The following is a 14,699-nucleotide window of genomic DNA, read 5'->3' as shown; positions in this document are numbered from 1 at the left end:
TGCAAATGACATAATTTGGTTCTTTTTTTAAAAAATGGTTTTTGGTACCAAGAATTGAACCTAGAGGTGCTTAACCACTGAACAACATCCCTGACCCCTTTTTATTTTTAATTTTGAGACAGGGTCTCACTAAGTTGTTTAGGGCCTTGCTAAGTTGCTGAGGCTGGTTTGAACTCATGATCCTCCTGCCTTAGCCTCCCTAAGTGCTGGGATTACACGCATGTACCCCTGCACCTGGCTTTGTTCTTTTTTATTATTGCATAAAACTCCACTGTGTATATATACCACATTTTCTTTATGCAGTCATCTATTGACAGACGTTTAGGCTGGTTTCATAATTTAGCTATTGTGAATTGTGCTGCTATAAACATTAATGTGATTGTATTGCTATGGTATACTGATTTTAGTTCTTTTGAAAGAATATAAAGAAATGTGATAGCAAGGTCATATGGTGGTTCCATTCCTAGCTTTCCTGAGGAAGTTCCATACTGTTTTTCAGAGTGGTTGTATTAATTTGCAGTCCTATCAACAATGTATGAGTATACCTTTTCCTCTACATCCTTGCCAGCATTTATTATTATGTGTATTGTAGATGATAAGCACAATTTCATCAAATGCAGTTAAACAATGAGTTACAATGGCCCATGGGGGATAACAAAGAATCCAGGCTTAAAAAAAATCACACACAACTCTGGTAAACTGGAAAACAGAGAACAGAGCCCAAGGATTTGTTCTTTTAGAAGCAAACAGGAATTTCTAAGTTACTGGTCCATGATTGCATGTAGATTTAAAAAAAAAAAAAAAAAAGGAGACTTCCTGAACTGTGACAACCACCTTCAAGACATACACACACACACACACACACACACACACACACGCCAGAAAGGATAAAATTCTGACTGATTGGACTCAAGCACAACCTGTGATTCATAAGTCATATGAATTTTGACCCAAAGATTGTTACCCAGGGGTAACCTTTCAGAATTAAAACTGAAGATAAGTGTTATGGACTAAATTGTGTCCCCATAAAATTCTGTATTAAAGCTATGACCCCCAGTACTCAGAATGTGCCTATGTCTGGAGACAGATTCTTTCACTAGGTGTTAAAATGAGTCCACTGGATGGAACCTAATCCAATTGACTGGTGTCCTGAAAAAAATAGGAAATTCTAAAAAAAAAAGGATGAAAAAAAAAAAAAAGATACCAGGAGCATGCATTCACAGAGGAAAGACAAGAAAATGGCCATATGCAAGTCAAGGAGAAAGGCCTCAGGAAAAACCAATTGTCAACAATTTGATCTTGGATTTCCAGTCTCTAGGGCTGTGATGACTTTTGTCTTGAAGGCACCTAGCCTAAGTTACTTTGTTATAGCAGCCCTTGAAAACTAATATACACAGATATAGGACTTCAAAAAAGATTTAAAATTCATTGTCTTAAACATGTTAAAAAAGCTAAAGGAAACCAGACAATGATGTCCCAACAAATATGGAATAGTAATGCAGAAATATAAATTATAAAACAGAACCAAATGGAAATTTTGGAACTGAAAACTATAAAAGCAAAAAAGAAAATTTCATTAGCAAATTCCAACAGAAGGTATGAACATGAAGAAAACATGATCAACGAACTGTAAAATATGTACAATGAAATTCTTTGGTTTGAGGAGTTAAAAAAAACCCTAAAAATGACAGAGCCCACTAGACTAAAAGAAAAAATAATCAATGAAATAATGGCCAAGGAAGTGACATCAGCAAAATGATGGAACAGGAGGTCCCCTACCCTCATCTCAATAGAAACACTGATTAAATAACTATCCAAAGATGAAAATATCTTCCAGATGAAGTTACAGCACCCCAAAAGAGCACAAAACATAGGAAAAACCAAAGTGGAAAGGGTTTAAAAAAAAAAAGGCTGAATTTTGTTCATGCTCCACAAAGTGGCAGCACTGAGGAGGATATCCTTGGCCTGCCATTTCTCTGTGGAAAGATACTGAGGCTGATATTCAACTTTTCCAGTGTTTGGGGCACTGCTTGAAAGGCCTACATCTATGTTGCTTCATGTGGAGAATTTATAGAATTAGCATAGTTAGATCACCTAGGGACAGGTAGGAATAAAGAAAGGTTCTTAGGGCTGGATTCCCGGCTCTTACCAGTGGTCTATCGAGCCAAGCCACTTAGCTCTACCTGACCACAGCCCCAGTCAGTAGCCTTGCCTGAGAATTAAGATAAATCAGTCATACCGAACAGTGAAGGACAGCCCTCTGTCTTTGAATGACTACAGACACACCCTGTAGTGACCTTGCCCAACTATAATCAAGCTAGTTAGCACTGCCTGACCACAAAGCCCCTCAGTGGGATCACCTGATCAAAATTCCCTTCAGTAGCTTTGCCTGACTGCAAAGCCAAGTCTGTTAACCCTGTCTTATGGAAAGCTCCTCTAGTGAGCTTGCCTACTGCAACCTGTGATGAGCAGTTCGGTGTGTGCAGCCATGGAGGTAAGCTTTGTCAAACTGTAGACATGCTTCTCTCCCACACCAGTTAGCCTTACTTGGACATTGCCCCCACCAACCAAGTGACTGTAAATCAATTTTTAACTCTAGTTTAAAAGCTAAGACAAAAGTAATAAGGATACCATAACCATAAAAATTTTTTAATAGACATACAATATAAAAATGGTACTAGTACTTTAATAGTATTAAATTAACAAAGATATTGTGGTGGCACCCACTCTTCCACATAAAATCTTAAACTAAGCTTCTCCAGAAATCTTCACCATAATTGATTTTAGGACTATCAGCAAAAGAGTCTCTACAAAAGAACTAAATGTAGTTAAACTTCCTATTTTCCTGTTGCTCTGTTTTACTTGGCCACTAGCCTGGAAGAGATCAGCACTCCAGGTGCTGAACGCCCCTTTTCTTAGTTTTTCACAAACATTTATCCAGTATAGTAATTTGTGGAAGTGTGATATGCAAAGCACAAATGCAAAGTGTGATAAAAAAGACAGATCCTTTAACAAGGCCTCTGGCCTTCAGCTGGAGCTTCATAGAGATGTGTACATTTCTAAGATAAGAGAAGTTACCAACTGGGCTCCATGGTAACAGCTGGCAGGGGGTAGGAAGAAAGGGGAGAAGAAGCTCTCCCCTTCTCAGGTGCTGTCCTTGAAGGGTAAACTTGCCCAGAACAGTGAAAGAAAAAGATGCTTTTATGTGAACTTCTGCAGACTGTGAACTTCTGAGCCCCTCCCCTTATACACTGGGTATAAAGTTCTGAAACTACCTGAACTTGGGGTTCAGGGGGTTGACTGATTACAGTAAAAGCTTTGCCCTCTGAACCTCGATATGGCTAAATAAACCTGCTTCCTGTTCCTATTTTGTGTCTTGCATCGTCTGTCCCCTGCAACAATATTAATAAAGACTGTGTAAGGGCAGTGAAAATGTAGATATTTCATGTGTGATTAAAGTTAGGTTGGTTTCAACTTTTAAAAGACTGTAATAATTATATGACGTTCAACGCAAAGCTTCAAAGTAACCAGCAAAAACCTATAGTAAAAAATAAAAGAATAAAAGTGAATCACTATAAACATTATCAAATCACAAAGAAATACAACAAGAGAAAAGGGACTGGAACAAGAGAACTCCAAAACATAAAACTTACTTAACAATAATTATATTAAATAGAAATGGATTAAACTCACTATCAGTTAAGAAGCGTTAAGTTCTCACTATATGCTGCAGACCGTTTGATCACAATTGCATTAGAGTAGAAGTACATAAAAATGTTAATGGTTCTTATAGATTAGAAATTTAAAAAGGAATACTTGTAAGTAACTCATATGTTAAGGGAGAAACTATAGAGAATTTAAAACACTCAAAACCAACCCATAATAAAAAATACAAGATAAAAACACTTGTGGAGATGGGAGTCTAGCTCAGCAGTATAGCACATAACTAACATGGGTTCAATCCCAATGTCTGAAAAAATTGTGGGATACAGCTAATGTTATACTTAGATGAGAATGTATATCTTTTAGTATTTACATGAAAAAACAAAAGAGGTTTAAATAAATGAACTTTCAATTCAGTTTAAGGAGTTAAAAAAAACAATAAGAGATCTGCTGATAGAAAAATATAATAAAACACATCCATCTGGAGTAAAAGAAAATGTTTTTCAAATTAACATTCTGCTGAGTATACCTATATGATTGAAATTTGAAGATTCATTTGGAGAGCTTTCTTCCTTTAACCACTGTCAATTTCGTGAAGAGGGAGCTGAGAGACCTGACCAAGTAGCCCTTTCAATAGCATCATGTTACTACAGGAGGCTATAAGAGTGACCAAAGTTAAAATCCATAGACCCGGGTTGAAGATGGGAAAGTAAAATTCTCTTGATGGGAGTTAAAATAAGCTAGAACAGACCACCTATTTCAGAGAATGCAACACAGCTTCAAATCATCTCAATCACTGAAGTTGAACTGAAGTGCCAGGTACAGCAATTAAGCAAGCAAACCAACCAACCAACAACCTCTCTGGGAGGAATTAAAAATTAGATAAAATTATTCCTAAAAATAACTTTTCAAATGCATATAGCACATAACACAAATTAATTAAATAACAAAGAAAATGAAACCACATGGGTGAGAAACTGAAGAAATAACAAAAAATAGAACTACTTAAAATATTCTATGCATTAAAATTATCACCCAAGAGACTTTCAAGGAATTTTAAGAGCTATGTTCAATAAGAGAGAGGGAAAAAAGAGAGAATAGAATTGATAATTTAAGAGAACTGGAAACTACTGACATGGCAAGGCAAATGTAAAAAAGAGTCAAAACAGAAATTCTAAAATGGAAAAATACCATAACTGAATGCATTTAACCTCAATGGATGATATAATTGCAGATTTAAATCAACTTAAGAGAAAAGTAATGGTCTAGAAATTTTATCAGAAGAAAATACTCAAAAGGAAGCAGAGAAATGTTTTTAAAAAGTATAAAATTTAACAGATATGTAACTGGGGTACGAAAAGAATAAGTGAGAAGTAACATAGGAAGCAGAAATAGTTTGAAAATTTCTAACACTAATGAAAAAATAAAATCACAATCTCAAGAAGTCCTATAACCACCAAGGAAGATAAATGAAAAAAATCTACACTTAAGTATATGATAGTAATATTGCTAAAAATAGCCTCCCAACAAACAAAAAGAAGGAAAAACTTTTAAATCAAACAGAAGATGACTTTCATTAAAATAATTATTAGACTGATCTTGCAAAAATGGCAATCAGCAGAGATTGTTATGATATATTCAAAGTGAAATAAAGGCAAAAGTAAAACAAATTACTAATTACTAATAAAGCAATATTAATGGTTAACGAATTAATTAATATATGTGGAATTATAATACATGACAACATTAGCAAATAGCTCAGAATACAGACAAATGGAACCCAGGTTCTAAGATCTTTCCATTGTGTTAGCACTGGAAAAGTTCCAATAAATACTAAACGTTGACAAAATACACATTATAATTTTCTGAGGAATCCTTAAAGTAACAGCAAAAAGTTGGGAAATACTAAATTAACAATTAAGGAAAAAAGGAAATTATCAACGTAAAATCAAGATAGTCACAACAGAGGACAGACAGGAAAGAAAAAGTAATGTAGAACAGGTTGGACAAACTGCAATCACATCATGTGATGGTGAATTTCAATTCAAATACTGCATGACATCAACTAGACAGACTAAAAATGGTCTAAATGCTCTAACGTGAAAATGCTAATTGCCAGACAGCATTAATACCTACAAACCATAGAAGCCAACTGTATGCAATTTATATGATAAACACCTAAAACAGAGTTGAGAGCCTCTGGGCTCTGCCCAGTCCCGCGTCTCCCAGCGCAAGCCAACGTCCACCGCGCTCCCAAACCTTGGCTTTCGCTAACCCAACGCCACAACTGAATCTGGAACGCGCGCCCTCTCTCAGGTGGCTCTCCCGAGAGGAGGGCAGAGGGCCCGACGCCTCGGGTGCCCTGTGCCATGCGTCTCTCTGCACGCAGGACGCCTTCCCGCTCCCGCAGAGTGGGCATCCCAGAGCAGCGGCAGGGCAGAGCGACTCATGGCAGGACCAGGAAGGACCCGCACACTCACCAATCAGGCCTCGCCACCGCCTCCACCTCCAACGCTGAGGGGCCCAGCGTCTCTTCCAACGCCCTCCCCAACCGCCCTCGGACGCGCAGCCGCCCGCGGGCAGAGGCGTGGCCTCGGCCTCGCGCACCAATCAAAGGCGCGGACGCGGGCGGAGATACGTCTGGGGGCGGAGCTGCAGGGCACCCAAGAGCCTACTCCTCTGCCTGTTCCACCCTCTTCTTCGCAGCCCCAGGGTGCCCCCCTTGCTTCTCATCATCCTAGCACTGATCATCCCTACTGTCCTTCACCAGCCTTCGAGTCCCACATATTTCATTCATGTACCCCGCAGCCTTCACCCACTGAAAGAACCTACCTAGGCACCTTTTTTCTGTGCTCTCCAGACTCTTTACCTCTCCAACCTGCAGGAGGCCCCTACAATTCACCATCTCTCCAGGGTTCCCCTCAGCAGGTAGACCACTGGAGACAAAACGGTTTGAGTAACCCACTCAGAACCTAGGTCTGAACTTCAAGAACCACATGCATAGTGGCCTGCACACGCTTGTTCTAGAATGAGAGCCTACTGGGAGTTCCAAGTAGTAAATAAGCCTGTTATGGGACACACAGCGAGGATAAGCAGGAAGCAGGTTTATTGGTTGCAGCCAGGTTCAGAAGGGGAGCTTTTGCCACTGTCTATCAGTACTTCTGGACCCGGAGTTTAGAAAGTTACAGAACATTTATCCAGTGTGTAGGGGAAGGGCTCAGAGGTCACAATCTGCAGAAGTCCACACAAAAGTAGCATTTTCCAGAACATTGGAACCCAAATCTAGGACACTCTGCAAGAATCAGCACCCAGGATAGGGAGAGTTCTCCTCCCCTTCCCTCTGCCAATTAGCTATGCAGGACCTGACTATTGTCTGTTGAAATCCAAATGCCTATGTGGAGGCTTTGTGTTAGTCTTTCTTACCAAATCCTGCTTCTGCAACACGTCTCCTGCCTGAAAACAGTTGCAGAAATTCTTCGTTTTTTAATTTATATATGACAGCGGAATGCATTACAATTCTTATTACACATATAAAACACATTTTTTCATGTTGCAGAAATTCTTGCTGATAATCTAAGAACAGTTATGGTGAGGGTTTCTTGGTTTCTTAATTAAGATTTTCTGTGAATAAGGAGTGCCAATATAAGCCCACTGGCCAAGTACGGAAAGGAATCAGGCCACTTATGCCTGGTTACAAATATATTCCTGTTGTTATTGAAAAAGACAAGGGCAGGCCTTGAAAGCCAGGAGCTGGCGTGACATTGTGTTCTTGGTCATAGTGTTACTAGGAATTGGCCTGAACTGAAGCTACTCCTTTGTGGTTTCTTGTTGAATATGATTTAGCAGAACACCAATAACATTTTAACCAGGACAAAAACAAAACAAAACCAGAAAACAACCTCCTTGATTATGTCTGAGGATGACAAAAACCAAAATAGTCCCCCAAACATCTCCCTTTTTTTGGCTAAATATGCCACCCCTTTACCAATTACAACTCTGGCCTTGTTTTCTTCTATCTCTGAGATAAAATTAAGATAATCATGGAATCATGTTTTCTGACAGCATTCAATTCAGAGCAAAACCCCTGCTCCAAATTCATCTTAAATCCATATTTTCTCATTTCTTCCTAACAATTACTAACAAGCCTGTAGTTCTAGTATCTCCTTGTTGCAGAGACAACTCTGACTACAACTCTATTAATAGTGAATTTTGCCTGAAGGGCAATGACATTACTACTTGCTCAATATTAGTCATTATTGGTTTATGTCCTTATTAATCTTGATACATTACTAACAGTAACTGTTTTGTTATAATAGTTAATATAAGAATTGTCTATCAAGCTCTTAAAGAGCTTTATTTAAAGATTACGTGCAAGTAAGAAGCATTATTTTGACAGTACTTTTAAAGTATAGCATTTTAAACACTATTTTACTTATCTGTGGAGTAAGTATGGATGGGAAGTTGTCAAGAGAAAAGATAGAGATTGATATTATACAGGAATTATAAAGTGATCATTTAAATGGGAAGCTTTTAAAATGCATATATTCCAAAGAGGGCTGAGGAACACTTCCCCAGGAAACAGGAACTTCATATAATTATCTTAGGACAAGAGACTATATGTAAATAATAGCTTAATAAACTCTTACTCTGCCTTTTTAAATTGGTAATGTGGGAGAAAGTTGTCCATGTATTGAAATCACTAGTCAAGAGATTCAGGGCAGGTTGTACTAATTAATCCCCAGGAAATTACACTTAGGCTAAAACCAAGAAGGCTAGTGATTAGTTACTTGGATATTTCATACCTAACACTTTCCAATTCAAGATATAAAAAGCTTAAGCAGACTTTATTAAAATTACATGTGGAAGTTCTCTGCTGAACTCATCTGGGCATGAGTGCTGAAGAGCTACTCAAATATGCCTTTTCCCTTTGAATGAATCCATGTCCCCAAGCAAAAATTAACTCTATCAAGATAGAGAGAAGATTATTTTCTTAAGTAAACAAAGACCTAAAAAAGACAATGTGAAACACAGGAAATTATTACAAGAACTTGTTACTTGTAGCAGCAGGATTTTTGTAGAATCTTTAGGATTTTCACTCACTGGTTTCGTTTTTTTTTTTTAAACCAGAGATTAAACCCAGGGGCACTTAACCACTGAGCCACAACCCCACACCTTTTTGAAATTTTATTTAGAGACAGGATCTCACTGAGTTGCTTAGAGCCTTGCTAAGTCCCTGAGGCTGGCTTTGAACTTGTGATCCTCCTGCCTCAGGCTCGCTCCTGAGCCTCTGGGATTACAGGCATGCACCACAGCACCTGGCACTTTAGGATTTTCTATACATAATATCAGCTTATCTGCGGAGACAATTTTACTTCTTTTTTTCCAGCTTTAATTTTTTTCTTTCCTTCTTCCATTTCTTAATGTTTCAGTTTTGGTATATTTTGTCTTTCTAGGCATTTGTTTATTTAATTTTGGTTATCTAAAAAATTATATCAATATCCTGATGAATGCAGACACAAAATTCATTAATAAAATATTAGCAAATAGCATTCAGAAACACATTAAGAAGACTGAACACTATGATCAAATGGATTTCATACCAAGGAAGCAAAGTTGGTTCAACACACAAGGATGTCCACTCTCACTACTCATATTCAAAATAATTCTTAAAACTCTAGTAGAGCAATCAGGCAAGAGGAAATTAAAAGGATGCAAATCAGGAAAGAAGTCAAATTATCTGTTTGCTGATGACATGATCCTATATCTATAAGAACCAAAAACTTGAGTAAAAGACTTTTAGAGCTGATAAGCAAATTCAGCAAAGTGTTAGGACAAAAAAAAAGGGGGGGGGGAGTAGAGAAAGGAGATAGAATGGGAAGGAAGATGGATGGGAAAAGAGAGAAACGGTGAAATGAAATTGACCAAATTATGCTATGTACATAAATGAATATACCACAGTGAATTTTACCTTTATGTATATTTATAAAGCACCAATTAAGAAAAAAAATAAACAGAAGGAAGACCAGCAGAGGGAGTGGCGCAGAGCGAGGGTAGAGGGGAGGAAAAGTGGAAGTACTGTGGATTGAAATGGAACAAATTATATTCCATGGTTGTATGATTATGTCAAAATGAACCCCACTATGTGTAACTATAATGCACTAATAAATTTTTTTTAAATGAGTGTTAAATTCCCACATATTTGTGACTTTTTCAGTTTTCCTTTTTTTTTTTTTTGATTTCTAGTTTTATTATATTTTGGGTCCATAAGGCACTCCAGGATTTCAGTATTTTTTAATTTACTCAGGCTTGCTTTATAGCCTACGATTTGGTATATACTAGAGAATGTTCCATGTGCACTTGATAAGGATGTATATTCTGATGCTTTTTATTGGAGTGTTCTTTATATGTTATGATGTCCAATGAATTTGTTGTGCTATTCATATTTCCATATTTTGTCTGGCTGTTCAATCCATTATTGAAAACGGTACATTGAAGTCTCCTAGTATTACTATGTTTTTTTATTTCTTCAATTTTTAAAAAATGTTGCTTCATTTATTTTGTGACTCTGACTCTTGCTATCTACATATTTATAACAACAATTATTTATTGTTGCATTAACCCTTCTATGCATTAACCCTTCTATTAATGTACAATATCCTTTTAGTCTCTTGAAACACTTTTTAAATTGTATTTTGCTGGTATTAGTTATCCATCCATCTCTATGTGGTTATTGTTTGTGTGGAATCCTCGAACTTTCGACTTTTTGCATCTTTTGATCTAATATATCTCTTCTAGGCAGTATATTCTTACATCATACTTTTTAAATCAATTCTGCCGTCTCTGTATGATTGAAAAGTTTGATACACATACATTAAAAGTAATAACAATAAAGAAGACTTATTTATTTTGTTATTGTTTTCTGTGTCATATGGCTTTTTGATACCACAAACAGGAGACTGTGATGAGTGTTGCTTTAGAAATTAGTCAAACTTTTCTGTTGATTTGCATTTCAGGTGGATATAGCTTAAGTAGACAAAGAGAAAACTACACATTTGAGACTGTTCATTTTCCCAGATACTTCACAAAAACAAAACACTCTAATTCTTCCTTATCTAAAAAGAACAAAATAATGAGTAATCTTCTGGATATCACTCTATAATTGATCTTATCCAATGAAGAGTTTGGAAACTTTGAACAAGCCACTCAAAAATATTGCAGCTTCATGGACACTTCCAATTCTACAAGAAGCATCTTAATTGCTCATCTGCCCATAAATCCCAGACAGATGATAATATTTCTTATATTGCTTATTTCATATGCCTAGAAAAATGTCTCTGTCTCTCTCTCTCTACTTCTTTTCTCCTTATTCTTTCTTAGAGCTGAGGAAAGTGTAGGGAGAAATACACACTTTTTAAAGGATATTTTTCTTTCTGTTCCATTACTCCAAATGTTCTTGGTGAAATTATTCTTTTTATAATTGGAGCATAAGGACTTTATGTTGGGTTGTGGAAATAGTAACACAACTCATCCCTCAAACACTGATGTTGATTTAAATTTGATATATTAAGGAATAAAATTTGTGTGCATATATTTATCTGTATATGTACACCTCCCTTCTGTTTGTGACAATGTTGATTTGCTCCATGACTTATGCTTTTCTTATCCATAATCAGCTGCTGAACATATGATATTTTTCATGTTTCATTGAAACATTCAGAATATTCAGGAATAGGTCCTTATACTTACCTTGATAAATATTACTCTTGGCTATTCCTAGGAAATAAAAGAGGAATTTCACCAAATGACTTTATATTTGCACATGTTATACATATAGGCCTCTAATCTAAATCTGCAAATAAGGGGACACATTTTCTCCCTTAGGGAAATCTTTATTATATAAATATATTTGTGTCAATATATATATACACACACACACAAGAATGTCCCTCTATGTATACAGGTGTAGTCGAAGAAAGACATGCAAGTCATTGGTTGCAACTGAGTCTCATGGAACCTGTTGTTCATCATCATCTGCTGTTAATCCACTAACGGGGTTAGCAAAGGCCAGGAAGACTTGTTCCAGGGTTATCTGACTGATGGAATAGTCCTCTAAATTGAATCGCTCTTTAGCTTTCTCCAAAACACCAAATACCTTCAATGACAACAATAAAAATGTGTAGTTACCATTACAATCTCCCCTCCAGCCCCCAACCCAAAGGAGCCTCCCCATCTCTTCCCCAGCTCTTGTCAAATTTATGTTAAGGCCAAAGCCATGGAAAGGGGAGAGGGGTAAGTAGAAGAAATAAATAATTGAGGAACTGAGAGGAAGAAGTTATCTGTTCCCATTCTTTGGATGAACATGAACTACTAATAGGATTCAGGCACAACAAATTAAAGCAACTAAACTATAGGAATGTTTGAAAAATAGCCTAAAGGCTCCAATGTCCCATTCCACATGACTGAATCCAAATACTTTTAATTATTAATGCTCTCTTAACACGTAGTGTTAGGAGGGCATGGTTTCTATCATCACCGTTCCCCAGCTATTGTCTTTTTTCGGAAGGTGGTAGTTAAGGATCCTTTGATTCTCCTCGTTCAAGATACTATCTAAGAAAGGAAAATAGTACAGGTAAATGATCTCACAGAATTTTTAAAAATATTTATGTTTTAGTTATAAGTGGACACAATATCTTTATTTTATATTTATGTGGTGCTGAGGATTGAACCCAGTGCCCCACGCATGGTAGGCGAGCGCTGTACCTCTGAGACAGCCCCAGTCCCCGATCTCACAGATTTTGTTTAAAAATTCTAGAATATTTCCACATATATTTAATTATAAAAAGTGGACAAGTAAAGAGATGGGATTTATATAAATGGGATATGACCCATTTTCAGTATTATGTTGAATAGAAATGGCAAGATTGGGCATCCTTGTTTTGTCTTTAATTCCTAAAAGGGGAAAAGCTTGCAATTTTTCACTGTAGAGTATGATGTTAGCTGTGGTCTTATCATAGATGGCATTTTATATGTTGAGGAAAGTTCCTTTTATATCTAAATTACTGAGATATTTTCTTTGAGATGTTTAAAATAATAAAATTGCTTTGAAATTTTCCAACAATTTTTCTACCTCTATAGTGGCTGGCTTGTAGGCTCAGGGTACAGTGGTGGTCTTGGAGACACCAATTATGGGGATCCAGCCTGGCACTGGATTCTACTGTGATAGGTTTAAAACCTGGGTCTACTGAAGTAGTCTTGATCCCTGGATCCTTTTGATCCTGGGGGGGGGGGGTCACAGGGACTGATCAGGATCCTGGTGCTGGCAGAACCTGGGTTCCTGCAAGGTGGCCTGAACTCTAGAATTATAGGTGCTGGCCTAGTGCCTGAAGCTGGGGCTGGCTTAAAGGCTGGGTGTGCATATGCAGACCTAGAGGTTAGTATAGAAGGAATAGCCTAGCTCCTAGGACCTTGGGATCTCACCTTGGGATATAACCTGGGACCTGGGTATACAGAGGTATTTAAGAGCTTAGGTCTGGGATGTCAGTATGTGGGTACCAGCCTTGATCCTGTATCTGTAGGGGCCAGCATGGAGATTAGGTCTGTAAGTGCTGGTCTGATGGCCCTCAGAGTACCAGACTCCAAGTCAGTACCTTCAGACCGAGCTTCTAGGCTGGCCCTAGTGCTAGGCTGACCTCAGCAACTCCAAGCTGCCCACCACTCTCAATGCCAAACCAGTCAGACTCTGGACTATCCCCCACACTGTGCTGGCTCCCAGACTGCTGGCCTGCTTTTCCATACCAAGCCAATGCCCATAGTCTTACACATCAGGACATTAATATTCTTTTATTCCTATATAGTACTTCTCACATATTTTGTTTTTGATTACTTTATATACATTTCTAAAATATTTTTCAATTTTATGATATTCTCTCACCTAGAACTCCTTCATTTAAGCTTCGGTCTAAAGTTAAAGACATCCAAGACTCACCAATACATCTTTTTAAAAAAATATTTTTAGTTGTTGATGGACTTTTATTTTATTTATTGATATGTGGTGCTGGGAATCAAACCCTGTGCCTCCTCACACATGCCAGGCAAGTGCTCTTCCACTGAGCTACAACTCCAGCCCTCCACCAATACAGATTATGCAGAAGCTTTTCCAGTGATTTCAAAGGTGATAAAGAAATTTTTTGTTTGTTTATTCTCCAGAAAGGGCTTTTTGTGAGTAAAATTCCTTGAGTTTTTATGTGTTCATAACTCTTTGTGACTTTCATTCTTGAAGGTCATTTTGGCTGCATATAAAAACCTTGTCTTACATTTTGCCTATAGTTTCTCCTAACAAAACATTTTAGCTATGAATCTGAGGTCTATCTAATTTTCTTTACCTTTTCTTTTTATTTGTATCCAAAGGTCCCCCTTCTCCTGTTATTATTAAAATACAATTATTTATCTTGGTATTGATATTAGGTAAATTTCTCTGTTGTCCAGTTACCCTTCTAGTATTAGGTTTGTCTTCTTTATTTCAGAAAATTTTTAAAATGATAGTTTTTAATATTTCTTCTATCACTTTACTTTCTTCTTTGTGGACTACTTTGTACTTGGATTGGATTGTCATTGCCTTGCTTCTTACATATTTGTTCCCAAATGCTTATCTATATGTCTGTCTGATGTTTTCCTACTTTCCAGTCTCCATTTCCTTGTACCTTCTATGCTATTTGTTCTTTATATTTATGTATTTATGAAATGTTTACTTTAAAAAAAACCTCTCCAATGTTGTTGCTGTTTTTGAATATTCTGTTGTCTAGTCATCTAATTTCTTAGCCCTTTCAATTATGATTCAGGATTTTCTTTCATGGCATCTATCTTATTTGTAGTTCGTTAGATTCATACTGAAAGATAATAGATTTATTTCTTTTGTGGTATTATACATCTTCTGTGTTTTCATTAGGTTTTGCTCTTATCCTTTTCTGCTAGTCAAAGTTTTCTGTGGGGTTCAATTATAATCCTTATGTTTGGTCACGTTTAAGTGAGATGAATAT

The 14,699-nt window shown here is 37.0% G+C and overlaps 2 protein-coding genes across 2 annotated transcripts in view; both read right to left on the bottom strand.

Moving 5' to 3' along the window:
- Window positions 1-6,082, bottom strand: part of LOC114096938 (phospholipid-transporting ATPase ABCA3-like) — a 169,261-nt gene extending 163,179 nt beyond the window's left edge. The window contains exon 1 of the mRNA XM_071605765.1: window positions 5,842-6,082. Within this exon, the coding sequence (XP_071461866.1) occupies window positions 5,842-6,082 (241 nt within the window). The remainder of the gene's footprint in view (window positions 1-5,841) is intronic.
- Window positions 6,083-11,668: 5,586 nt separating this feature from the next.
- The window catches only part of LOC114096939 (phospholipid-transporting ATPase ABCA3-like), a 119,992-nt gene continuing 116,961 nt past the window's right edge, over window positions 11,669-14,699 (bottom strand). The window contains 2 exon segments of the mRNA XM_071605762.1: window positions 11,669-11,815; window positions 12,197-12,270. Coding sequence (XP_071461863.1) covers window positions 11,669-11,815; window positions 12,197-12,270 — 221 coding nt within the window.

This window comes from Marmota flaviventris, chromosome 19 (assembly GCF_047511675.1).
Source record: "Marmota flaviventris isolate mMarFla1 chromosome 19, mMarFla1.hap1, whole genome shotgun sequence".
In the NCBI taxonomy this organism is placed as follows: domain Eukaryota; kingdom Metazoa; phylum Chordata; class Mammalia; order Rodentia; family Sciuridae; genus Marmota; species Marmota flaviventris.
The sequence above is the reverse complement of the archived record's forward strand: the minus strand, read 5'-3'. Positions and strand labels throughout refer to the sequence as shown.